At 42.6% G+C, this 27,578-nt stretch overlaps 2 protein-coding genes across 2 annotated transcripts in view; one reads left to right on the top strand and one right to left on the bottom strand.

The window, feature by feature from the left end:
* Window positions 1-1,321: 1,321 nt before the first annotated feature.
* LOC125110687 (translation initiation factor IF-2-like) lies at window positions 1,322-6,133 on the bottom strand. Its single transcript, XM_047752145.1, has 2 exons — window positions 5,916-6,133; window positions 1,322-2,111 (listed from the first exon to the last, which is right to left on the bottom strand). The coding sequence occupies exons 1-2, from the start codon at window positions 6,131-6,133 to the stop codon at window positions 1,322-1,324; spliced, it is 1,008 nt and encodes a 335-aa protein (XP_047608101.1).
* The window catches only part of PIK3CB (phosphatidylinositol-4,5-bisphosphate 3-kinase catalytic subunit beta), a 178,604-nt gene continuing 152,545 nt past the window's right edge, over window positions 1,520-27,578 (top strand). The window contains exon 1 of the mRNA XM_047783338.1: window positions 1,520-1,682. The gene's annotated coding sequence lies outside the window, so the exon portion shown is untranslated. The remainder of the gene's footprint in view (window positions 1,683-27,578) is intronic.

Below are 27,578 nucleotides of genomic sequence, written 5' to 3'. Positions count from 1 at the left end.
CAATCTAATGAGTGAAAAATGGATTAGTGTTTTAATTTGCTTTTCCATGACTATTAGTGAAATAAGTGTTTTTTAATGAACGATTTGGATTTTCTCTTCCATCCATTATCTGCTTGTATACTTTGCCCATTTTTTAAAAACACTGGGCTATTTGGCTTTTTTAAAAGTCCATTTATAGAGACTCCTTTATGTTAAAGATACAGTGTGTCTGTCATATGTTTTGCGCAGTTTTATTCTTTTTTTTTTTTTGTCTTGTTAGTGTGTGATATCATGTAAAATATTTAGGTAGAATTTTTTTTTTCCTCTTTGATGATTCTGGGCTTTCTGTCTTGCTTTAAGTTTCCCCTCACTAATGTTATATTACCACTCTTTAAAAATTTTACTTGAAGTCTTTGTCTTGTCTATTTTTATGTCTTTAACTCTTCTGGAACATATTTTTGAATATGGTATCATTCTATATTTGAATTATTACGAATAACCAATTACAGCAGGATCATTGATCATATAAACTATTCTTTTGTCACCAACTTTTTTGCTATCTTTGCTTTATATTAGGTGCACTTGAGATTCCATCCCAGACTATTAAACTAATTTGCCTGAGCTATTACAGTAGCAGTAAGTTACAACAATTTTACCATAAGTTAAAATTCTTATTTTACCGTATTTTATTTTTTTAGGTTTTTATTTTTTCTGTCATATTTGATTTACATTGTTCTGTCAATTTCTGCTGTACAGCAAAAATTTTTGTTTTCAATAATGAAATTCAAGTGTGCCAACAAAAAAGAGGACTGTGAAACTTCCCCGGTTGAGGTCAAAGATAACAGGAGATAAGATATGCGAACAAGGCTCGGGTAAACTGTAAGACTGCATCCAAATGTTGTTATCGCAAAAATGAACACACAGAAAAAGAATCTTGGGCTTGGAAGTCTGGATTTTTGCTTTTATGACCAGTGCAGGGATTGAAGGTCCAGTTGTGGGGCATCCCACCTAACGACCCCACCCACAGAACAGAAGTGACGAAGGGAGGAGGGAAAAGCAAAGTACAGTGCCCAAGAACCGAAAGAACGGTCCAGTCGCAGAACTGGGGAAAGTGACTGGGAAGAGAAGGCCAGCAAGGAAATCTAGGAAGAGAAGGGTCTCTCGGAGGCGGCTACGAAGGCCCAGGGCAGGTGGTAGCTCTCTCTTTAAAGGCAACTTGCTGGGGATTCCCGATCCCGAGTCCTCCGGGAGCCGCAAGCAGGAGCGGAACTGCTGCACAGCAGCGCCGATGCTGGGAGGTAGCTGGAGAGGGCTGAGCGGCGGTTCCGCCCATCTACCCGCTCTACTGGCCCGGCCCGGCCCGACCTAGCCCGGCCCAGACCGGCCCGCAGATCGGGGATTGGCCAGAGCGGCGCGCGGGGCGGGGCGGGGGCTGCCGGTAGGCGGGCCTGGGAGGCGGGCGCGGGCGCGCGCGCAGCACGGCGGCGGCGCGCGCGTGCTCCGTGAATCGGTGGTTCAGCGGCGGCGAAGGCGGCGGAGCGGGCCATGGCAGTGGGCGGCGGGCTAGTGTAGCGCTGCGCGAGTCAGGCGGGCGGGGACTGAGACGGGGATGGGGGCGCTGCAGCTGGACGGTCGCGGTGGCCTGGGCTGCTGACCGCGCACCCGGATCCGGGAACCGGCGGCGGCGGCGGAGCCCCGGGCAGGTGAGTGCGACGGCGCGGGACCCGGATGCGGCGCGGCTGAGGGGCGGCGCGGTCGAGGCGGGCCGCCGAGGTGCCCCCGCGCGGCCCGGCGGCGCGCTCTTGCCCGCCGCAGCCTGCGGCGCCCGTGACTCTGGTGCCAGCGCCGCGCTTCCTGTCCGCGCGGAGGACACCGGCCCTCCAGCCCGCTGGGGCGCCTCGCTCGCCTGCGGCCCTCCCGGGGTTCTCCGAGGTGCCGCGCTTCCCGGCCTCCGGGCGGCATAGACGCGGCCGGGTGTCCCGGGCTGCCGGCACTTTGGGTCCGGTTTCTGAGGGACTTCTGGGGGAGAGGCGGCGTCCTCGCTCCCTGCGTCCGTGCGGACACCCGCGAGCTCCCGACCCTCAGGTGCCTTTTTGCGTTGAGTGTATTTTAGGGGCGGGCATCCTGGAATGCTGGGGGTATAGTCGTATTTTCAAATCCCAGCGCCGCCACTGACCAGCCCTGGGGCCTTGGACTAAAGTATCCGGGTTTGTATATGGGAATAATTATGCGTACTTCACAGGGTTGTTGTGAAGCTAGGACAGGATGATGTGCATGACCAAACAGCAAGTGCTTGGTCAGTGGTAGGCTGTTAGGAGAAACTCTGCTGCAGCTTCTTCCTTGGTTAGCTATTGCTGATTCCTGGCTGCGGGTGCGGGTGTACCTTTGGGGGCACATTTATTTCCGACGTGCCTTGATGTTGCAGTAACCTCCACTGAAGTTACTTTAATTGGAGCCTGTTATCTTAGAGCTAAAACAGAATCCTACAGTCTCATCCTGGAGTCTCTTTTCTTGCTAAGGCTGCCTTGGAATACGTGTCTCAGGTACTGAGTGGAAATTACTGTTGAAATAAAACCCAACGATTTTAGGATTCGCTTCGATGAAAGATGGTGGGACACATTCAACTTGAAGTACTTTGTTTAAATAATCTTAAGTGACACTTAAGCTCTGTCACTTGTTACAGAGTATAAACAGAATATGGAAACAGACTCCTTTTTCTGCATTGCTACATCTGAAGGGAGTGACAAGGGCTTTTGTAAACATGATTGTGGGCAGTATTACTGTCTGGTGAAGTCATCATAATTAAATTAGATGAGTACTTATTTTGAAGCACTGAATGGATGTTTGGAAATATGATTCCTAATAAAATCATCTCTAACGAGTCAGAATTCTCAGCTGTTCATTAATCATTTGGGGATTTTTGGCTACACTGTAAAGAGTTTTATGGTAAAAGCAGAACTGTTTAAGTCATGATAATGCGGCATAGGAGAGAGGGTGGTCAGGATAAAGATCTTAACCTAGTTTCAGAAGGCAAGTGTGGAATAAAGTAAAACTCTTAATTTTTTATTTATTTATTTTTTTGTCCTTTGGGGCCACACCTGAGGCATATGGAGGTTCCCAGGCTAGGGGTCTAATCAGAGCTGTAGCTTCAAGCCTACACCACAGCCACAGCAACTCCGAGCTGTATCTGCGACTTACACCACAGTTCACGACAATGCCAGATCCTCAACCCACTGATCGAGGCCAGGGATCGAATCTACAACCTCATGGTTCCTAGCCGGATTTGTTAACCACTGAGCCACGACAGGAAAAAATCTTAATTTTTAGTCACTAAGGCAAGAATGACTGAAACCAAAAACTTTGTCATACAACCTTAGATTCACATCCTAATAAGGGTCTTGTACCTTCAGTGTGTTTTTTAGAAGTGGAGAAAATTGAGTTAGGTTTTGATTGATTGCTGTTTTGCACCTCTTGTTTGTGTTTTCTGCTTTGCTGAGAGACTCATTCATAAAGGCTTTTGATCCAGCTTGCTTTGTGAAATGTAAACAAAATATGTAGAAAAATTAAAAATTAACCTTGTAATCTAAATTATGTTCTTCCTTGTAGTCTAATTGTGTTCTTCCTAAGTTATGATCTTCCTTAATAGCTCACTGGTGAATCCAACAGTAGAAGCACTGCTAACCACTCTGCAGAGGCTAGGGGTCAGAAGGCATATCTTGCTTCATAGGCCTGATCCTGGGTCCCAAATAACTGGGACTTTGGGGACATCAACCAGTTTTATTCATAGAAACTTGAGAGTGTGTGTGGCCAGTAGATTGGGAGGGTGGTGGAGGATTAGAGAATCACATTGTATAAAAGAAACTTCCAGGATAGCACACTTTTATGTTTTTCTTTCTCTTCGTTCTCTTACTCTCTTTTGTTGACTTTTTCTTCTCTTCCTGAATTCAAAACATCCTAATGCCTCAGGGCTTCCCAGCCTGTCCCTCTGCTTTCTTCTACCTGTTCTCTCTCTGGGTGATCTCATCATGTCCTGTGGTTGAGATACTATCACTGTGCTGTTGACTCTCACATTTTTATCTCTAGTCCTGAACTTCAAATTTCTATCTGCCTACATATCTTCACTTCTTACATGCCCCCCCCCTTTTTTTTTCTGACTGTGGCATGCAACTTGAATCTCAGTTCACAGACCAGGGATTGAACCTGGATCAAAGAGGTGAAATCACGGAGTCCTAACCACTAGGCTACCAGGGAACTCCCTTCATTTGTCTGTCTTAAACTTAACATGTTCAAAATGGAGTTCTTGATATCCATTCTTCAACTATTCCTACCCCAGCAGTGTCCATTTCATAGAGCACCCCTCTGCCCCTCTCTTCCACCTGCTTAAGTGAAAAATCTGATGGTCATCCTTAATTCCTTGCTTTGCTTCACTGCTCCCCTGCACCCTCAAACAATCAGTCCTTTGGCAAACTCTGTTGATTTTGCCTCTAAAATATATACTGAATATATTTACTGCACTTTATTTTTACTGCTATCACTTCAGTTCTTCCTGAGTAATAGTTTCCTAATTGGTCTCCTTGCCTCTGGTCTTGTTCCCCCACTGTCTGTTTTCAAACAGCAGTCAGGGTGGAAGTTCCAGGGCCTGGGACCTATGCCACAACTGAGGCAACTCTGGATCCTTTAACCCACTGAGCCAGGCTGGGGAATGAACCTGTACCTCCTCAGTGACCTAGCCATTGCAGTCAGATTCTTAACTCATAGCAGGAACTTCTCCAATGGCTTATTACACTAAGTAAATCCAGACTCTCTACCTGCATTATCAGCTAATTATCTTGCCTCTTTTCTTGTTCACTTGTTTATGGTCTTTCCCCTCTAACATACTGTAAGCTCTCTGATAGCAGGGACCTGGTTTCTCTTCCCTGGGGTATTCTCAGTAACCAGAACATTGGAACATTAAACAAATGTTGAGTAAATGAGTGACTATGTGAATGAAATAAGTTATAAAATCTTCTGATTCCAAGTATAACATGTATCGAACACAGTTGACCCTTTTTTGGTCCTAGATTCATGCAAATGAAGTAATAACAGGGCCTAGAGTTATTCTATTAGGTATGTCTACTCTGAATCTTCATTAAAATACTGTACCTTCTGAAAAGGCTAAGGATTTAGACATTTAAGTCATTGATAAACAAAAACATATGTAGATTTTATTCACCATGTATTGGATCATTAGTATCTTGTGAATAAGGAACCAAACAAGCTTCCAGCCCTGTGCTTATGTGCATTTATTTTTTTTAATTAAATTAAAATTTTTTTTTTTTACTTTAGGGCCGCCCCCGTGGCATATGGAGGTTCCCAGACCAGGGGTCGAATTGGAGCTGTAGCCGCCAGCCTGTGCCACAGCCACAGCAACCCCAGATCTGAGCTGTGTCTGCTACCCACACCACAGCTCACAGCAACGCCAGATCCTTAACCCACTAAGCGAGGCCAGGGATTGAAACTGTGTCCTCCTTATGAGCCACAATGGGAACTCCTGTGTGCTTTTATGTATCTATCCTTTGAAACTTTGACTTAGAGTTATCATCTTACCATATCTTGGAGATAGATCCCTATTACTTGGCTTCTGTTAACTGCTCACTTGCAAGCTTTGTCATTTTGTAGAAAGAGGGAAATAATTTAGGATTTTTCCCCTGCCTGAGAACTAGTCTGTAGCCCTGAAGGCTATCAGGCAGATTTGTGAACAGAGAAGGGTATGGCAAAATCAAAGTGTAGAATTCCATCATCTCAGTAGATAATAGGAAAAAGATACATTGGGAAAGGAAATCCTAGACTAGAAGGATTTAGTAGAAGAGGAGAAGAAATGGAAGATAAGGGAGAATATCACAGATTTTCAGGCTTGTGTGGGACAACTTCTCTGCTCACTCCTTTTACCCTCTCACCCCCGCCTCCAAATTTTGACACTTGGATTATTTTTCCCTCTGTCCTCTTTCCATTCCCTGATCTGTATGGGCTGTTTTTCTTCAAAAGCCCTTTCTACTTTTTCATAATGAAGTCTGACTTCCTGGATTTTCCAGTCATTGGGTCTAGCTTTACCCTTTGGAGTGGCTCTAACCTGGTGTACTTCCTTTTTAAGTTGTTGTTCTTGCATATATTCCATGTAGTCTTTATGTTATCATCTCCAGGTTAAATAATTCTGAGTCACAAGCTTCTAGTTGAGAGAGGAAAAATGAAAGGGATTAGATATATGGTTGGGTGTGTGTAGTGTTTTACCTACCAATTGCTCTGATAATGTAGATTGTGTTATCTCTAATTTAGACCTTTCTTTTCCTGAGTCATAGACTCTTTTTTCCCCCAAAGGTTTTATTTTATTTATTGACTTACAATGTTGTGATAATTTCTGATGTACAACAAAGTGATTCACTTATACACGTACACACATCCATTCTTTTCAGATTCTTTTCCCATATAGATTATCACAGAATATGGGTAGAGTTCCCTGGGTAGACTTTTTTTTTTTTTTTTTTTAATAGAAAGACACTTCCTAAAAGAGGTGTGACATCGAATTTTTAAAATTTTATGTAAAGAGGAGTCCCCATTGCAGCACAGTAGAAATGAATCCAACTAATATCCATGAGGATGGGGGTTTGATCCCTTGCCTCACTCGGTGGGTTAAGGATCTGGTGTTGCTGTCAACTGTGGTGTAGGTCACAGACTCGGCTCGGATCCCATGTTGCTGTGGCTGTGGTGTAGTCCAGCAGCTGTATGTAGCTCCAATTTGACCCCCAGTCTGGGAACTTCGATGTGTTGCGGGTGTGGCCCTAAAAAGCAAAAAAAAAAATTAATGAAAAGAAATTTCTTTCGTGTACAGTCATAGGAGTTTTAACACATGCCTACATTGGATCCCTGGGCCGGGGATCCAATCCAAGCTGCAGCTGTGACCTCTGCCACAGCTGTAGCAATGCCGGATCCTTTGACCCACTGTGCCAGGCTAAGGATGGAATCCACACTGACACAGAGACAACGCTGGATCCCTAACCCACTGCACCACAGCAGGAACTCCTCATTATATGATTTTTTAAGGAGAAAATTTCTCATGGATAGAATATGTCAGAACTTGGAATAAGTGGATAATTGGTCAGTGTAATTGTTACAAACATAAATGAAAGGATTTCAGTCTTCAGCATAATAGGTTTATATGCAATAAAGTATTGCGGGGGTGAGAGGAATATTTAAAAGGCTTTAAGTTAAAAAAAAATCGTGTTACTTCTGGAACCTGTCAAGTGAGGCAAATCCCATGTCAGGTTACAATTGGGACCATCTAACAAAGAAATTTGTGGGAGCTAAGTCTCTGATAAAATCATAATGAATGGGAGTTCCCGTCTTGGCGCAGCGGAAACGAATCTGACTAGGAATCATAAGGTTGCAGGTTCAATCCCTGGCCTTACTCAGTGGGTTAAGGAGCTGGTGTTGCTGTGAGTTTGGTGTAGTTCGCAGATGCAGCTCGGATCTAGTGTTGCTGTAGCTCTGGTGTAGGCCGGCAGCAACAGCTCCAATTAGACCCCTATCCTGGGAACCTCCATATGCTTTGGGTGCAGCCCTGAAAAAAAAAAGACAAAATAAATAAATAAATAAAAATCATAATGAATGGCATTACATATCTTCTCATCTCTCTTTGATAAGCCCAGAGTTTTCATTCACTGCAGTCGCAGAGTAAGCTAGGATAAACTAGAGATTAATTTTACCAAGAATTATAAAATCTCAGCTTTTCTCTCTGCTTTCACTCTAGCATTGTCACTTTCTGCTAGCATATCCATTTTATTCCAACACGTAAGTTCTTTTAGGTATTCAACTTTACTAGGGCTTGAGGGGAGGATGTGCTATCTATGTAGCTAAAGTATATTGCAAAGGTACCTTTCCAGGAGTTCCTGTTGTGGCTCGGTGGGTTAAGAACCCAACTAGTATCCATGAGGATGTGGGTTTAATCCCTGGTCTTGCTCAGTGGGTTAAGGATCTGACTTTGCCGCAAGTTGGGGTGTAGGTCTAGGTCATAGATGCAGCTCGGATCTGGTGTTGCTGTGGCTCTGGTGTATGTAGGCCAGCAGCTGCAGCTCCAATTCTACCCCTAGCCTGGGAACTTCCATATGCCGCAGGTGTGGCCCTAAAAAGGAAATAAAAGGTAGCTTTCCATTATTTGATTAACTTGTTTCCAGCCTACAACAGTCAGTAATCTAGAAATTCCCTTGTTTCCTCAAAAAATTTACAAAAACTGGAGTTCCCGCCGTGGCGCAGTGGCTAATGAATCCGACTAGGAACCATGAGGTTGCGGGTTCGGTCCCTGCCCTTGCTCAGTGGGTTAACGATCCGGCGTTGCCGTGAGCTGTGGTGTAGGTTGCAGATGCGGCTCGGATCCCGCGTTGCTGTGGCTCTGGTGAGGGCCGGTGGCTACAGCTCCGATTCAACCCCTAGCCTGGGAACCTCCATATGTCACGGGAGTGGCCCAAGAGATGGCAAAAAGGAAAAAAAAAAAAATTTGCAAAAATTTTTCTGGGTCCTTGCTCCAGGATCTGTCTTTCCCTCAGCTCTTCACCAAGAATATTTATTTCCTTATTTGCTCTGGTGTTTAAAGTGGGTTGCCTGAGGTTCTTATCAGTTGACCCTTTAATTGGGAGTATTTACTACTGAAATAAAGAATGTTAATCTGGCAGTCCCCTGTGTTTGGTATTGTTAGAGCACAGGTCAGCAGCTCACAGTCCCCTGCTGCAAACTTGGGAGAGACTGCCTTCCCGAATCTGAATTCCTGACCCTGTAGCTTCTCTCCTGCTGCTCTGGCTACTTGTGAGATCACCGGGCAAATGCTCATTTGCCTTCAATGGAAATACAATCCTGATTGTCCCTGCCTACATGAGCAGTATTATGGGGATTAAAAGAAATCCGTGGGTAATCCAGAAGCTTTATTTAAACTGCAGTTTAACCACATTCCTGACCATAGTTTTAACTTACATTTCTAATAACTAATTTATAGTATTTACCAATTTCATGTCTATCTCCTCTACCAGTTAGAAGTGATGGCAGTTGTAAAGTAAAGAAAATATGGGAGAAGTCAAAGGAGTTAGATGACTATAGGCATTGCCCCACATAACTTGGTGTTGACTGGTTGGTTTAACCACAATGCTTACTAGACCTTGAAGACCTGAATTCCATGAATTCCTTACCTGCTGAGCCACTGGAAGAAATTTGAGGTGACTGTTAACAGGAGGTCAAACTCCATTTTGAAACGTTTGTACTTTAGTAGTTTAAATGATCAAGGTTTTGTGATTTTTTTTTTTGTCTTTTTACCTTTTCTGGGGCCACACCCGAGGCATGTGGAGGTTCCCAAGCTAGGGGTCCAATCGGAACTGTAGCCACCAGTCTACACCAGAGCCACAGCAACTCGGGATCCGAGCCGAGTCTTCGACCTATACCACAGCTCACTGCAACACCGGATCGTTCACCCACTGAGCCAGGGATCGAACCCGCAAGCTCATGGTTCCTAGTCGGATTCGTTAACCACTGTGCCACAACGGGAACTCCAAGCTTTTGTGATTTAAATGAGTGTTTCAGATTTGTCAGAATTATGTTTATAAGTTTACAGCAATTTAATATTTATTAGATTATTTAATCTGTTGACTGTTTTTATAGGAATTAAACTGAAGACAAGGTGTTTGAAATCCGGGTGCTTGGTTCTTATATCCAGGACACCAGTTACTGCCTCTGACACATTACTTATGTGTAGTTACACAGTAATTCATTTTTATTAAATTGTTGAAATATGGGTCATTTAGAATTGCTTATTCTTGAACTACTGTTTTAGTATAGGTCTTATATTTATTTATTTATTTTTTTTTCATTTTTTTTATTACTCAAATGAATTTATCACATCTGTAGTTGTATAATGATCATAACAATCTGATTTCACAGGATTTCCATCCCACAGCCCAATAGGTCTTATATTTAGATGCTACTAAAACTAGATGTTTTCTCTAACTTTACAAATACTACAAATTGTTATATATGTTATCTGAACAAAAATTACAATTTATGTAAAATTTATCTCTGCGCTTGTATATTTTCGAAAGTTAGTTTCCATCTATATTTATCAGCTATAGAGATATCATTCCCTAAATTAAGATTCACTATAGTTAGTTTGGGGGGGCATATCCTGGGGAGAACCAACTGGAATTCTCTTAACATGCTTTTTTTTTTTGCACTTTGAGGCTAAGGAAATATCCATAGGAGAAGTTGGTTGTTGGTTTTGTTCAATGTTGTGATCAATTGTAATTATTTTATTTTTGTTCTTTTGATGGCTGTCGAAGTTTCATATTTTCATTGGAAGTCATTGGTTGTCTTAACTCTTCATGTACTTTAACCACCATTCCATTATTAAATTTTTTCCTAAGTAACTGAGAGGCTTCTGGGTTTTTAGGTTCTCATTCTACCTACAGGGAATGTCATGTATGTGTGTGTGTGTGTGTGTGTGTGTGAGAGAGAGAGAGAGATACACACACACATAACTATATATGCCATACCAACCAGAAACAATATTTTACCTTTAACTTATGAAAAATTCCTATCTTCTCCTTGAGCCCCAGGCAATTATTTTTTAATCAGTGATTTCTTTAATTTTATGTATTCTGTCTATTGTTACCTACTTCCTTTTATATTCTTTTGTCATTTATTTTTATTTTTGGCCAAGCCCATGGCATGTGGAAGTTTCCAGGCCAAAGATGGAACCCGTGCTACAGCAGTGTGCCTGATCCTTAATCTGCTGTGCCACCAGGGAACTCCTGTCATTTATTTTTTTTTAAAACAATTTTATAAGACTTTTATTTTTTTAAACTGGTAAAATGTATCCTTTCTTTTCTTTCTTTCTTTCTTTTTTTTTTTTTTTTTGGCCTTGCCCGAGGCATGCAAAAGTTCCTGGGCCAGGATTGAACTCATGTCACAGCTGTAACCAACAGTGACTTAACCCACTGAGCCACAAGTAAACTCCCTCTAAGACTTATTTTCCCCCTTTTTGGCTGCAGTAGTGGCATATGGAAGTTCCTGGGCTAAGGATCGAATCCAAGCCAGAGCTGCAGCCTATGCCACAGCTGCAGTAATGCTAGATCAGATCCTTAACCTACTGCACCGGACTGGGGATTGACCTGGTGCCTCCACAGAGACAAGTTGGATCATTAACCCACTGCACCACAGCAGGAACTCCTCCATGAGACTTTTAAAAGACTAATTTACTCATTATTATAGTGATGTGCAAAATGTCATTGGAGAGACTTCTCCACGTATAAGAGAGCAGGATGATTTGGAATTGCCCTCCTACCACCAATAAATAGGAAACTGGACAAAATATAGAAAACAACTATTTTCAGATATCAGACAACACCCAGCACAGGATTGTGATCCCTGATAAGAGACACAAATGGAGTTTTATGATTTTCTGCCTGGAGGCAATTTCAGCCAACTACAGAGGGAGTGGGAACTCAGAGTCTGGCAGTCTCCTTGAGGTGAAGACATAGATCAGCATTCCAGGAGATCAAGGCAGCTAGAATTTGTGAAACAGAGTAATCGAGAGGAGGGAGCTATCCTGAAAAAATCTCCAGAAACCTACAGAGGTTGAACCATTGACTCTGGCTGCATATCAGCCTACCTCTTGTCTTTTAAAGCTGTAGCTGTCAATACAGCCTATTCAAAAAACTCCTGTGGGATGGAGTTCTCTTTTGGTTAAGGATCTGGTGTTATCACTGCTGTGGCTTGGATTGTTGCCTTGGCATGGGTTTGATCCTTGGCCTGGGAACTTGCATATGCTGTGGGAGCGGCCAAAAAAAAAAAAAAGACTCCTGTGGAAGTTCCCCTTGTGGCTCAGCTGGTTATGAACCTGACATAGTATCCATGAGGATGAGGGTTCAATCCCTGGCCTCACTCAGTGGGTTAAGGATCTGGCATTGCCACAAGTTTTGTAGGTTGTGGGTGTGGCGTAGATCTCAGCTGTAGCTCTGATTTAACTGCTAGCCCAGGAACTTCCATATGCTGCAGGTACGACTGTAAAAAGAAAAAAAAAATAAAAACAAAACAAAACTCCTGTGGCTTATTATATGGGATTAGGACAGACTATAACTGTAGTTAACATTATTTAATGTTCAGGCATATGTCAGGTTATGCTAAGTACTTTTTCCATGTTATTCCTTTTATATTCATAACAAAGTTGCAGTGAATGTACTAATGATGTCCTCATATAAGAGATGAGGATACTGAAGCTTTGGGAAGTTAACCTGCCAGGTGGCACACTGCTTTTAACTGGGAGAGTCAGGTTTCAAGCTTAGGTCTGTCTGACTCTAGAAATTATGCCTTTATTTATTTAAAATTATTTTTTATTGAGGTACAGTTGCAGTATTACATAAGTTTCAGATGTACAACATAGTGATACAGTTTTTAAAGATTCTGTTCCATTTACAGTTATTATAAAATATTGGCTCTATTACTTCTATTATACAGGTTATCCTTGTAACTTATTCATTTTATACATAGTAGTTTGTACCTCTTAATCCCCTATGCCTATCTTGCCCCCCTGCCCCACTGGTAACTTTGTTATCTATATCTGTGAGTCTGTTTCTTTTTTGTTATACTCACTAGTTTCAAAAAAAATTTAGGACTTCTGTTGTGGCTTAGCAGGTTAAGAACCCGACTAGTATCCATAAGGATGCGGGTTCAATCCCTGGCCTTGCTTAGTAGGTTATAGGATCTGGCATTGCTGTGCTGTGGCAAAGGCTGGTGGCTATGGCTCCGATTTGACCCTTATCCTGGGAATCTCCATATGCTGTGAATGCAGTCCTAAAAAAACAAAATGTTTTTAGGAAGTTCCCTTTTGGTGCAGCAGGATTAAGGATCTGACATTTCCGCAGCTATGGCACAGGCTGCAACTGCAGTGTGGTTTGATCCCTGGCCTAGGAACTTCTACATGCCTTGGATGTAGCAAAAAAAAAATTTTTTTTTTGATTCCATGTATAAGTGGTATCATATGGTATTGTCTTTCTCTAACTTTTTTTTTCACTAAGCATGATATTCTCCAAGTCCATCCATGTTTTTATAAATAGTAAAATTTCTTTAAAAATTAAAAAAAATTTTTTTCTTTTTATGGCTGCTCCTGTGGCATATGGAAGTTCCCAGGCTAGAGGTCGAATTGGAGCTGCAGCTTTGGCCTATGCCACAGTCTCAGCAACAATAGATCCCAGCTGCATCTGCTACCAATTTTGCAGCTTACGCTAGATCCTCAACCCATTGAATGTGGACAGGGTTCAAACCCACATCCCCAGAGAGACCACATTGGGTCCTTAACCTGCTAATCCACAACTGGAACTCCACAAGTGGTAAAATTTCATTCTTTTTTTATGGCTGAGTTAATAGTCCAGTGTGTGTGTGTGTGTGTGTGTGTGTGTGTGTGTGTGTGTGTTTGTAGAAATAGTTTTGGGCTTAGCATCAAAAACAAAGCAAAACAGAAATGAGTGATCTCAGCTTTACAACTTAATTGTCACTGTGTGATTTTGAGCAAGGAATTTAACTGGATGTGAAGTGTTGAGTGTGTGCTTTGGGTATGACTCTGTTAGGGCTAGTAATAATGATAGCCAAAATTTATGCTTACAGGCACAGCGCTAAATCCGTTATATGCATTTTATCTCTTAATCCTTTCCAAAAGTCTGTGAAGTTGGTGGTATTATCTTCAGCTTAGGTAGGAGTAAACTTGGTTTTGAAAAACTGGATTATTTACCCAAGGTCATAGAATTTATGAGTGGCAGAGCTGGAGTTGAAACTCTGCTTTGCTTGACTCTAAAGCCTCTTGCTTTGCTATATTTAGGCCTTTGTCAGCCTATATTGGTTCTACTTTTGTGTAGCTTTTTCTTTTGTATGTCATATGCTGTCACCTTAATCTACCTTTAACTAACTCAGCCTTCCATACATTGCTTGGTAATTTGGAGCCCTGGCATGGTAATGTTGATAGTTTGCTGCTCTCCTTCTAGGGGGAAAGGGCACTATCAAGAATATTAATTTGATTGCCTCTAATCATTAGATTATTTGGAGAATTGCTTGGGAGTTCCCGTTGTGGCTCAGTGGTAATGAACCCGACTAGTAACCTTGAGGATGTGAGTTCAGTCCCTGGCCTCGTTCAGTGTGTTAAGTATCCAGCATTGCCATGAGCTCTGGTGTAGTTTGCCAACATGATTCGGATCCTGCGTTGCTGTTTCTGTGGCATAGGTTGGCTGCTGCTGCAGCTATGATTCAACTCCTAGCCCGGGAACTTCCATATACCACAGGTGTGTCCCTAAAAAGTAAAAACAAAGAAAAAAGAAAAAAAAAAAGGAATGCTCAACTGTGTGCTTGATTATTTTTGTACAAGTAACCCAAGATCCTTGAAGTGGAATTATCAAATATACTTCTGTGATCTGAGGGCAGACTTGCAAAGGATTCCCTTTAAGGAAAGGGAGACAGGAAGGGGAGGTATTATACCATAGTCCCAGAAGATCAGTGGGGTATGGTTAAATATGACAGTGGATGTGAGAAGGGGAAATTTGCATTAGATAGTGAACATTTTGGAAGTTACTGGGTTTCTAGGAGGAACAGAAACATCAGGAGGAACATGAAAGCTTCCTTAATTTTGTTTAAAAGGGCTATGTGTATGTACATATTTGTATGTTGCTAATTTACTTTGTTGGGAAAAATACTGCTTTTGTTTTAGAAAAAGATAACACTTGTATCTTCAGGTTTTATTAAAAAAAAAAAAAAAGGGAGTTCCCACTGTGGCGCAGCAGAAATGAATCTGACTAGTATCCCTGAGGATGTGGGTTCGATTCCTGGCCTCTCTCAGTGGGTTAAGGATCCGGCATTGCTGTGAGTTGTGGTGTAGGTTGCAGATGGGGCTCAGATCCTTTGTTGCTGTGGCTGTGGTATCCTAGCAGCCATAGCTTTGATTCAACCCCTAGCCTGGGAACTTGCACATGCCGAAGGTGCAGCCCTAAAAAGCAACCCCCCCCCAAAAAAAAAACCCCACAAACCAAAACAAAAATAAATCTAGGTGTTCCCACTGTGGCACAGTGGGTTAAGAATCTGACTATGTCAGCTTGGGTCTCTGTACATTTTCATAGATTTATTATTTATTTATTTTTATGGCTGCAATCATGGCATATGGTAATTCCCGGGCCAAGGATTGAATCTGAGCTGCAGCTGCAACACCAGAGCCTTTCAACCCACTGTGCTGGGCCGGGGATTAAACCCACCTCTCCAGTGACCCAAGCCACTCCCTTTGGAATCTTAATCCACTGAACCACAGCAGGAATTCATATAATTTATTTTCAATGTGATCATTTTACATTTTCTGTAAGTATCTTTTTTTACTTTTTTTGAAATGCTTTTTATTTTTTTCCATTATAGCTGGCCTATAGTGTTTTGTCAGTTTTCTACTGTACAGCAAAGTCTTTTTTACTTTTGATTGAAATTTACCAAGTCAGTTACCACATTTCAGTTTAATACATTTTCCAAACACCTATTATGAGTTCAGGTCAGAGCTACGCAGACTTTTTCCTTAAAGAGATACTTTGAAATCTAGTCAAACTGGGGAGAGTCTGTGTGAACAGGGGAGACCTGGAGACACAATTATGGTTGGAGAAATAGAATAATTATCACTTATTTATAGATTCTCAGAATTTAAGAGGAGACTTAGGGACCGCCTAGTTGTTGGACTAAGAAACTGGGTCTCGGAGTTCCCGTCGTGCTGCAGTGGTTAACGAATCTGACTAGGAACCATGAGGTTGCGGGTTCGATCCCTGCCCTTGCTCAATGGGTTAACGATCCGGCGTTGCCGTGAGCTGTGGTGTAGGTCGCAGACGCGGCTCGGATCCCGCGTTGCTGTGGCTCTGGCTCGGGCTGGCAGCTACAGCTCCGATTGGACCCCTAGCCTGGGAACCTCCATAGGCCACGGCAGCGGCCCAAGAAATGGCAAAAAGACAAAAAAAAAAAAAAGAAGAAACTGGGTCTCTTGGGCCTTGGTTTACCTTTCAGGAGATTATCTCCAGTGCTCTGGTGAGAAGACGGAGATAAGAGAATGGCTGATAGTGCCATCACATGGTTTTAGGCTTTTTTGTTTGTTTTGTTTTGTTTTTTTAGGGCCACACCTGTGGCATATGGAAGTTTCCAGGATAGGGGTCAAATCGGAGCTACAGCTCCCTGCCTATGCCACAGCCACAGTAACACGGGATCCGGGATCCGGGATCCGAGCTGTGTCTTGACCTATATACCACAGCTCAGGGCAACACTGGATCCTAAACCCACTGAGCCTGGCCAGGGATCAAACCTGCATCCTTATCAGGTTGATTAACCACTGCACCACAATGGGAACTCCTTAGGCATGTTTCTTAACTAGCTACCAAGTAGTTGCTTCATGGATTTGTGTCAAGCTGGAGGGCCATCAGACTTACTGAGATATTTTTTGGATTTAATTTTTTCGTTGTTGTTGTTACATAGTAGACGCTACATTTAAAATTTGAAAGTGCCGAGGACTTCCTTCCTCCAGCCATGTAGTTCTCTTCCCTACAGTCAAACAAAGCCATCAGTTTCTCATATGTCCTTCAGGGAGATTTTTTGGCTGTTTCCAGTGTATATATGTGTATATATTCTACTTTTCCACACACTATTTATTTTATTTTATTTTTTTGTCTTTTTGCCTTTTCTAGGCCCGCTCCCACGGCATATGGAGATTACCAGGCTAGGGGTCTAATCGGAGCTGTAGCCACCCGCCTACGCCGGAGCCACAGCAACTTGGGATCCGAGCCGCCGTCTGCAACCTACACCACAGCTCACGGCAACGCCGGATCCTCAACCCACTGAGCAAGGGCAGGGATCAAACCCGCAACCTCATGGTTCCTAGTTGGATTCATTAACCACTGTGCCACGACGGGAACTCCTAAAGTGTATGTTTTGGTGGTTTTTTTTGTATATTTAGAGCTGTGCAGAGCTGCCAAAATTGATTTTAGAAAAATTTCACTAGCTGTCATTTTCTAATTCCATCCTTGCTCCTAGCCCTGTTGCAATGACTGGTCTACTATATGCCTGTGTAGATTTGCCTACTCTGGAATTGTCAAATATATGGAATCATATAATATGCAGCCTTTATGGATGGCTTCTTTTATTTAGCATGTTTTCAAGGGTCATCCATACTGTGGCATCAGTATTTCCCTTTTTATTGTTGAATAATTCTGTTTCCTTTTCAGTTTCGCTAATAAATGTGTTTTGCTAAGTATTAGGGCTATTAATCAGGAAATTATCTATATCCTAGGTTTTTCTTCTGTGTATTACCCAGTATTGATAAATTAGCAAAGAGAGAGAAAAGAGCTGTTTGCTAGTATTATTGGCAAAATTTTTATTTTTTTTATTTTTTATTTTTTGTCGTATCAGAATTGCACCTGCGGCATTGGAGGTTCCCAGGCCAGGGGTTGAATCGGAGCTATAGCTGCTGGCCTACACCACAGCCACAGCAATGCCAAATCCTTAACCCACTGAGTGAGGCCAGGGATCGAACCCACAACCTCAGGGTTCCTAGTTGGATTCGTTAACCACTGAACCATGACAGGAACTCCAATAGTTGTATTTTAATAGGAGTGTGAAACTTGGGACTTGCTCCTAGATTTAACTTTTCATGTTTTTTCCCTCAATCTCTAGTAATTATTTTTTATTTGTTTATTTTCTTGGAAGAAGGATGTATTACTTGGAGCAAGTAAGAACACTGAATTTTTCCCAAAGGAGTGTCTCTCCTATTATTTGTTATTTGTTTGAGCTAATAAATGCAGTCTATAATATCTGCACTTGAACTTTAGGGAGGAAAATAGTTGTTGAATTAGAGTGTCAGAAAAGAAACAGTTTCGTATTTGGAGCACACCTGTTCTGAAACCCAGTCCAGATTAGTCTCCCACAAGGAGTTTCACAGAACACCTTTAGTTGCCTTAGTTTAATCTTAAGTATTTTGCAGTGTGTATATTTTAAATAATGATTTCTCTGTTAATCTATCAGATGTCAAAGAACATTTAACTCTCATGTGTTGTCTTTTATAAAGAGATTGGTTCCTTAAGTGTTTTGTTTGTTCTTTGGCTCTGGTGGGCTTTTTCATGAATAGGAGGTCACCCCCCATGAGTATTTTATTTTATTTTATTTTATTGTCTTTTTGCCTTTTCTAGGGCCGCTCCCGCGGCATATGGAGGTTCCCAGGCTAGGGGTTGAATCGGAGCTGTAGCTGCAGGCCTACGCCAGAGCCACAGAAATGCGGGATCCAAGCCATGTCTGCAGTCTAGGAGCAAGGTCAGGGATCGAACCCGAAACCTCGTGGTTCCTAATCGGATTCGTTAGCCACTGCGCCACGACAGGAACTCCCCCCATGAGTATTTTGAGATCTTCTTTAAGAACATGAGAAGTATCATTTTAGTTGGATGTTGTGTCTGCGTTGAATTATCAGGAGATGAAATTGATGTGCTGAGAACCCATGGGCTTAGATGTCTTGATTCCTCACTACTTACAAGTGTGATCCAGTGCTGGTTGCCATGCCCACTGTGATGGCTACAGAAATCAAAAGTTAATGATAAGAAACTTCTGCTTCCAGTCAAGGTGGGCTTTGTGTCAGTGGGGTGCTGAGGAGTGAGGGGTGCTGCAGACTGACGACTTAAATCCAAGGTCATGGGAAAGCATCCGAAGTTCATTGCCAGGACTGTGATGTTACAGGAAGGGAATATGGAAGGTGCACACAGGACCCTAAACAGAATCCTTACAGTGGATGGCCTCATTGAGGACATAAAGCGACGGCAGTACTCTGGGAAGCCTTGCCGTTGGCAACAGAGGGAAAGCTATGAAATCTGCTGGCAAATCTACAGAATAGAAATGGGGGAGTTCCCGTCGTGGCACAGTGGTTAATGAATCCAACTAGGAACCATGAGGTTGCAGGTTCGATCCCTGCCCTTGCTCAGTGGGTTGAGGATCCGGTGTTGCAGTGAGCTGTGGTGTAGGTTGCAGACGCGACTCGGATCCCGCGTTGCTGTGGCTCTGGCGTAGGCCAGTGGCTACAGCTCCGATTCAACCCCTAGCCTGGGAACCTCCATATGCCGAGGGTGTGGCCCGAGAAATAGCAACAACAACAACAACAACAACAACAAAAAAAGAAATGGCTCACAAGATCATTTTCTTTTCTTTTGTCTTTTTAGGGCCTCACCCATGGCATATGTAAGTTCCCAGACTAGGGGTCTAATAGGAACTATACCAGTCTGCCTATGCCAGAGCCACAGCAATGCCAGATCTGAGCTGCATCTGTGACCTACACTACAGCTCACGGCAAATGCTGGATCCTTTATCCACTGAGCAAGGCCAGGGATCGAACCTGCAAACTCATGGTTCCTAGTCGAATTCATTAACCACTGAGCCACGACAGGAACTCCCTAAAATTTTAATTGAGATAATTGTAGATTAATATGCAGTTTTAAGAAATAATGCAGAGAGATCTTTTGTACACTGGACCAGATTTCCCCCAATGGTGATATTTGTAGAACTGTAATATAGTGTCATAACCAGGATTTTGACATTTGTACAATCTGCTAACATTATTCAGATTCCTCCAGTTTTACTTGTACATGTGTGTGTCTATAATAAGTTCCACACAATTTTATCACCTGTGTAGCTTTTTGTGTGCACTGCCATAGTCAAGATACTGAACAGTTACAACACTGCAGGATCCCTTGTGTTACAAGTTTATAACCACACTCATCTCTAGCACCCACCCTTCCCACTTCTCACTCCCCACTTTGGTCTCTATATAAATGAAATCATTTACTATGTAACCTTTTGAGACTGGCTTTTTTCACTTGGCATAATTCCCTGAAGATCATCCAAGTTTTTCATGTATCAGGAATTTGTTTTTTATTGCTGGGTAGAATTCCACGATATGGATGAACCACAGTTTGTTTAACCATTCACCTGTTGAAAGATTTGGATTGTTTCCAGTTTTTGGCTGTTATAAATAAAGCAAGTATGAACATTTGCTTTTTGTGTGAACCTAAGTTTTCATTTCTCTGGGATAAATGCCCAAGAGTGCAGTTGCTGAATTGTATCATAATTGCATGTTTAGCTTTTTAAAAGAAATTGCTGCAGTCTCTTTTATTATACAAGAAGTTAAAAGAGAAGTCTCCTGGAAACAGATGCTATCTGCAGTATGTAAACAAATCCTAGCTGAGCTGCCGTTCTTGTTGAAGTAAGCTTAGAGTTCCACCTGCTTGGTCACAACCCTGGGACTGTGCCAGCCTTGTCTGTTCTCTTCACCCAGGCTGGGACTCAGAGCCAGACAGATGAAATAACTTTAAAGAATTAAGAAAAAAGTTGAGGTGATTTTAGGCTTGTTACTAGCAAAACTGGTATTGGAACTCAGGTTTCTTTTTTTTTTTTTTCTTTTTAGGGCCACACCTCGAGGCATATGGAGGTTCCCAGGTTAGGGGTCTAATTGCCAGAGCCACAGCAACGCCAGATCCGAGCCGTGTCTGCCACCTACACCAAGCTCATGGCAACGCCGGTTCCTTAACCCACTGAACAAGGCCGGGGATTGAACCTGCAACCTCATGGTTCCTAGTCGGATTTGTTTCCGCTGCGCCATGACGGGAACTCTGGAACTCGGGTTTCTTGATTCCTAGTTTTTGTTGTCTTTATACATATTACACTTTCATATGTATAAGGGTGTGGTCCTAAACAAACCAAAAAACCCCCCCACAAACATATTGAAGTTCCTGGCCAGGGACTGAATCTGAGTCACAGTTTTCACCTATGTTGCAGCTGAGGCAATGCTAGATCCTTTAACTCACTGTGCCCTGCTGGAGATTGAACCAGCACCTCTGCAGGGACTCGAGCCACTGCATTCAGCTTTTTTAAGGCTGCATCCTTGGAGTATGGTAGTTCCTGGGCTAGGGGTCGAAACTGAACTTACAGCTGCCAGCCTACACCACAGCCACGGCCACAGCCATAGCCAAGTGGGATCCAAGCCGAGTCTGTGACCTACAACCTATACCTCAGCTCAAAACAATGCTGAATCCTTTAACCTACTGAGCAAGGCCAGGGATTGAACCCGCATCCTCATGATTCTTAACCTGCTGAGACATAGCAGGAACTCCTGCAGTTGGATTCTTAACCCACTGTACCATGGAGGGAACTCCAAAAGGAGTTGAATTTTAGGTAGTTGGTAGTTTTGAGCAAGTGGATTCCAAGATGGAAGAGATAGCTGAATGGCTGTGTGCAGGCTGGAGGCAGTGGGTAATGGGCATCCACGAAGTCAGGGCCCTCCTGCTTTTATCGTCTGATTAAACGGAATCACTAGATATAAGTTATGATCTTGACTTAACACTCAGTTATTTAATAGTTTTGTGTGATAGTGTGCCTCTCTCCCCTTTTCGATAATATGCCTTCTACTTTTTACTTCCTATATGTGTTGACTCGATTTTTTTTTTGTCTTTTTGCCTTTTCTTGAGCTGCTCCCGCAGCATATGGAGGTTCCCAGGCTAGGGGTCTAATCGAAGCCATAGCCACTTGCCTATGCCAGAGCCACAGCAACGTGGGATCCAAGCCGTGTCTGTGACAGCTCATGGCAACACCGGATCCTTAACCCACTGAGTGAGGCCAGGGATTGAACCCGCAACCTCATGGTTCCTAGTCAAATTCATTTCTGCTGCGCCACAACGGGAACTCCTATCATATAAAATTTTAAATTAATATAGTAAATGTAAATCTTTCTCCCAGATACCTAATTTTCTCTCTGGAGGTAGTCACTCTTAAGTTTTTGTGTGTGTCTTTCCTTAGGTAACCTGTGCATTTATAAATACACTCACATGTGGGAGTTTCTTGGTGGCTCAGTGGGTTAAGGATTTGGTATTGCTGTGGTGCAGGTTTGGTCTCTGGCCCAGGAATTTCTCTATCACCGCCAGTGTGGCAAAAAAAAAAAAAAAATATATATATATATATATATATGTATGTATGTATGTATACCCCCACCCTCATAGATGATAGCATAGCACACTCATTGTTCTGTGTGTCTTTTTTCTTTTTTTGTTTGTTTTGTTTTTGGCTGCCCTATGGCATGAGTTCCTGGGCCAGGGAGTGAACCTGAGCCAAAATTGTAACCTACCCTGCAGCTGCAGCAACACCAGATCCTTAAACCACTGTGCCAGGCCAGGGATTGATCCTGTGTCCCTGCCACTGCAGACACACCATTGGCCATTGATCCCCTTGCACCATAGCAGGAACTCCTTTGTGTCTTGTCTTTTCTAGTATGTGTGTCTTTTCTTACTATTTAAGATATTGATATTAGTTGTCTGTAATTTCAGATCAGCTTTATTTTTCGTGGCTTCTTAGTATTCTATTGTACCAATATAACAGGTTTTTTTTTTTCTATTTATATATGAATTGAAATTTAAATTGTCTATAGTCTTTTTTTTTTTTTTTGCTTTTTAGGGCTGCACTCATGGCATATGGAGGTTCCCAGGCTAGGGGTCAAATCAGAGCTGTAGCTGCTGGCCTGCGCCACAGCCGTAGCAATGCAGAATCGGAGCTATGTCTGCAACCTACACCACAGCTTACGGAAATGCCAGATCTTTAACCCACTGATCCAGTCTTTTGGTATAGTTTATTTTTATTGCTCTTTAAGGCTACACCTGTGGCATATGGAAGTTCCTAGGCTAGGAGTAGAATTGGAGCTACAGCTGTCAGCCTCTGCCACAGGAACACAGGATCCAAGCTGTGTCTGCGACCCACACTACAGCTCATGGCATCGCTGGATCCCCAACCCACTGATCAAGGCCAGGGATTGAACCCGCATCCTCATGGATCCTAGTCAGTTTTGTTAACCACTGAGCCGCTAAGGGAACTCTGTCTTTTGGTATAGTTTTGAAGTGGCCAGGTTTGAGATCAACTTTTCAATTTATGTGTGGAGGCAGAAAGAGAGAAAGGCCATTATAATGACTGACTCAAGAGGGGAAGCTGAGCAGGAGAAAAACTAGAGAGCTAAGAGAATGAAGGAAGAGAAAAAGTGAAGGAGGGGAGTTCCTGTCATGGCTTAGCAGAAGCAAATCTGACTAGTATCCATGAGGTTGTAGGTTTGATCCCTGGCCTTACTCAGTGGATTAAGGATCTGGTGTTGCCATGAGTTGTGGTGTAGGTCGAAGACATGGCTTGGATCTGGCATTGCTGTGGCTGTGGCTAGGCCAAAGGCTATAGCTCTGATTAGACCCCTAGCCTGCGAACCTCCATATGCCTTCGGGTGCAGCCCTAAAAGACAAAAAGAAAAAAGAATGCTACATAAATGGAATCCTTCAGTATGTAACCTTTGAGATTAGCTTTTTTCACTTAGCATAATTCCCTCAAGATCTATCCAAGTTTCCACACACATTAGTAGACATTCTCTTACATAGCCATAGTTATCAAATTTGGGAAATTTAACATTGATAAAATATTATCTCTAATCAGAGTTTTGTTGTGGCACAGTGGGATAAGGACTTGGCATTGTCATTCCACTTAAGCTGGGAAGTTCCCAGGCTAGGGGTTGAATTGGAGCTGCAGCTGCTGGCCTACGCCACAGCAACTCAGGATCTGAGCTTTGTCTGCGACCTCCACCACAGCTCATGGTAATGCTGGAATCTTAATCCACTGAGTGAGGCCAAGGATCTAACCCGTATCATGGATACTAGTTGGATTTTACCACTGAGCCGGAACGGGAACTCAAGTGATGAGGATTTGATTCCTGGCCCAGGAATTTCCAAGTGCTGAGTGAGACCCCCCCCAATTATTTATAATTCATTTTCCAGTTACATAAATTATATATATATTTTTTTGTTTGACTGGCCTGAGGCATATGGATCCTAGCTGAGGGATCAGATCTGAGCTGCACTTGGGACCTACACTGCAGCTGTTGTCAGTGCCAGATCCCTTAAGCCATTCTGCTGGGCCGGGGATCAAACCTATGTCCTGATGCTACAGAGACACTGCCAATCCTGTTGCACCACAGTGGGAACTCTTGTATTAATATTCTTTAATATTGCCATTATTGCCCAATTTACATTATGAGTAGGATTGTTAGGTTTTGTAATTTTCTCTAGTCTGGAGCAAATTTTTTTTTTTTTTGTCTTTAATAAACTGATGTATTTGGAAAGTACAGGTCAGTTTATATTACAGAATGTCCCTCAGTTTGGGTCTGTTGTTCTTCATGATTAGGCCTGTGTTATCATTTTTGGCAGGTGTACCATGGAAATGATGTTGTATATTCCTCAGCATATGTATGGTGGAAGTTCATTCCATATTGGGTATCTTTTTTTTTCTTTTTTTTTTGTCTTTTGTCCTTTTTAGGGCCACACCTGCAGCATATGGAGGTTCCTAGGCTAGGGGTCTAATCGGAGCTGTTGCTGCCGGCCTACGCCAGAGCTACAGCAATGCCAGATCTGAGCTGTGTCTGTGACCTACACCACAGCTCATGGCAATGCCAGATCCTTAATCCATTGAGCGAGGCCAGGGATCACACCTGCAACCTCATGGTTCCTAGTTAGATTCCTCTCTGCTGCGCCATGATGGAACTCCACTATTATTATTTTGAATTATTATTATCATGGTTGCAAAATGGTGATAAACTTTTAAAGGTCAGCAAAATGGTAAAACTGACATCTGCTTCCGTATCCAGCTAACAAGAAGAAAAAAAGTTCGTTCATATACATGTTAATATAAAAGCAAACCTAGAAAAGCAAGGGTTAAATTGTATAGAAAAGGATAATAAATTGAGACCCTTCCCAAGATATAAGTTTTTTCTTTTGACCATGCCCATGGCATGTGGAGGTTCCTGGGCAAGTAATCGACCTGTGCCACAACTGTAACCAGGGCCAAAGCAGTAAGAGCACTGGATCATTAACCCACTGAGCCATAAGGGAACTCTGCCAAAATTTTTAGGAGAAAAATGTTGAGTAAGGGGTAATTCTCAAGAAGTTAAAATCTGATTGTCAGTTACAATATGATAAAAGCATGTTTGAGAATCTGAAGGCAAGGTAGTTTAAAACTTTTTTTAGGGAGTTCCCTTGTGGTGCAGCAGGTTGGGTCACAGCTGTTGCGCAGATTTGATCCCTGACCCAGGAACTTCCATATGCCTTGGGCTCAGCCAAAAGAAAATTTTTTTTAGGGTATTGTTAGTGTTTTTAGAACAGCTAGATCTCTTAGCTAAGAGATTATCAGACGTTCTTTACTTTTGAGGACCTTAGTGGTTTGAGGAGTACTGATCCAGTATTTTTGGACAACGTCCTTCTGTTGGATTTCTCTGATTATTTTTTAAAAAAATGGTGAGACTGTAGTTATGAGTTTTGGGGAGGAAGACTTCAAAGATAAAATGCCATTTTCACTACACATTATCAATGTGACTTATCTTTATGGATATTGACCATGATCACCTGGCTGAGATAGTTTGTCAGGTTTCTCCATTGTGAAGTTACTGTTTTCCTCTTTTCATGTTATACTCTTCGAATGGAAATCATTGTGTGATGTCTCCACTTGGGGAGAGGGAGCTGTGCTCCATCTCTTCCAGCAGGGAGTATGTGCATAAATTACTTGAACTTTTTCTGTATGGGCTAAATGTTTCCTTCCCCCCTCCACATTTATTTGTTTATTTAGTCATTTATATTAATATGGCCTAGTGGAAATTTATTTTATACTTTAGGTTATAATCCAGTACTACAGTGTTTAATTTTGTTCAAAATGCTCTAGCTTTTGCCATTGGGAACTTTTACAGTTGGCTGCTGCATCCTTTTGACATACCTATTTTTGTTCTAGCACTTTCTTACTTTCTCGTACCACTTTCAGGGCTTATCTTGTTTATTTCTTGCCTCAACTACAAAGGAGCCCTGGTTCCTTTTATTGGAGGGTGGTATTCAGAAACTAAGATCTGGGCATTAAGTGTGCATATTATTACTAGGATGTCATTGCTTCTAGGTCTTCTGGCTGAGAGAGCAGTAAATATGTGAATATGTGAACCTGTGATTATACAATTTCTATAAATATTTCTTTCTTTTATTCTTTTTTCTTTTTTTTGTCTTTTTTTTTTGCTATTTCTTGGGCTGCTCCCTAGGCATATGGAGGTTCCCAGGCTAGGGGTCCAATTGGAGCTGTAGCCACCGGCCTACACCAGAGCCACAGCAACGCGGGATGTAAGCCGCGTCTGCAATCTACACCACAGCTCACGGCAATGCCGGATCGTTAACCCACTGAGCAAGCACAGGGACTGAACCCGCAACCTCATGGTTCCTAGTCGGATTCGTTAACCACTGCGCCACGACGGGAACTCCTATTCTTTTTTCTTTGTCTTTTCTAGGGCCGCACCTGTGGCATATGGAGGTTCCCTGGCTAGGGGTCTAATCGGAGCTGTAGCTGCTGGCCTACACCACAGCCACAGCAACGTGGGATCCCAGCCACGTCTGCGACCTACACCATGGCTCATGGAAATGCCAGATCCTTAACCCACTGAGCAAGGGCAGGGACCGAACCCGCAAGCTCATGGTTCCTAGTCGGATTCATTAACCACTGCGCCACGACGGGAACTCCTATTTTTAGTTTTTTGAGGAATCTCCATACTGTTTTCCACAGTGGTTGCACCAATTTACATTCCCACTAACAGTGTAATAGGGTTCCCTTTTCTCCACACCCTCTCCAGTACTTACTCTTTATAGACTTTTTTTTTTGTCTTTTTAGTTAAAAGTCAATACCAAAAAAACAAACTCCATCAAAAAATGGGCAGATCTAAAAGAACAACTCTCCAAAGAAGACATACAGATGACCAAAAAAAACACATAAAAAGTTGTTCAACATCACTCATTATTAGAGAAATGCAAATCAAAACCACTATGAGGTACCACCTTACACTGGGCAGAATGGGTGTCATCAAAAAGTCTATAAAGGGAGTTCCCGTCGTGGCTCAGTGGTTAACGAATCCGACTAGGAACCATGAGGTTGCGGGTTCGGTCCCTGCCCTTGCTCAGTGGGTTAACGATCCGGCGTTGCCGTGAGCTATGGTGTAGGTTGCAGACGCGGCTCGGATCCTGTGTTGCTGTGGCTCTGGCGTAGGCCAGTGGCTACAGCTCCGATTGGACCCCTAGCCTGGGAACCTCCATATGCTGTAGGAGCGGCCCAAAGAAATAGCAAAAAGACAAAAAAAAAAAAAAGTTTAAGGGATCCACTTTTATAAAATATAATAGGATTTGGAAGATTATTTTTAATGACTATTTTCTGAAATAGACCCTTTAAGAGGTCAAGTAATTTCTTAGGGTACTTCTGTTACTATTTCTTTATCTAGAAAATGTGGTAGTATTATTAACCTTTTCATTGTAAATGATCTAACAGTAATTGAATGCTTTGCTAATAAGATGTGGAATATCAGTTAGCTGACTGGTCAAAATTCAGACCTTTGGAACGTCACATTTGTTCTTCCAAGAGGTTGGGGCTTTCCTAGGCATGTAAGGTACAGAGACTTCATCATAAATGTGGCA

Source organism: Phacochoerus africanus, chromosome 1 (genome assembly GCF_016906955.1).
Source record: "Phacochoerus africanus isolate WHEZ1 chromosome 1, ROS_Pafr_v1, whole genome shotgun sequence".
Lineage (NCBI taxonomy): Eukaryota > Metazoa > Chordata > Mammalia > Artiodactyla > Suidae > Phacochoerus > Phacochoerus africanus.
The sequence above is the reverse complement of the archived record's forward strand: the minus strand, read 5'-3'. Positions and strand labels throughout refer to the sequence as shown.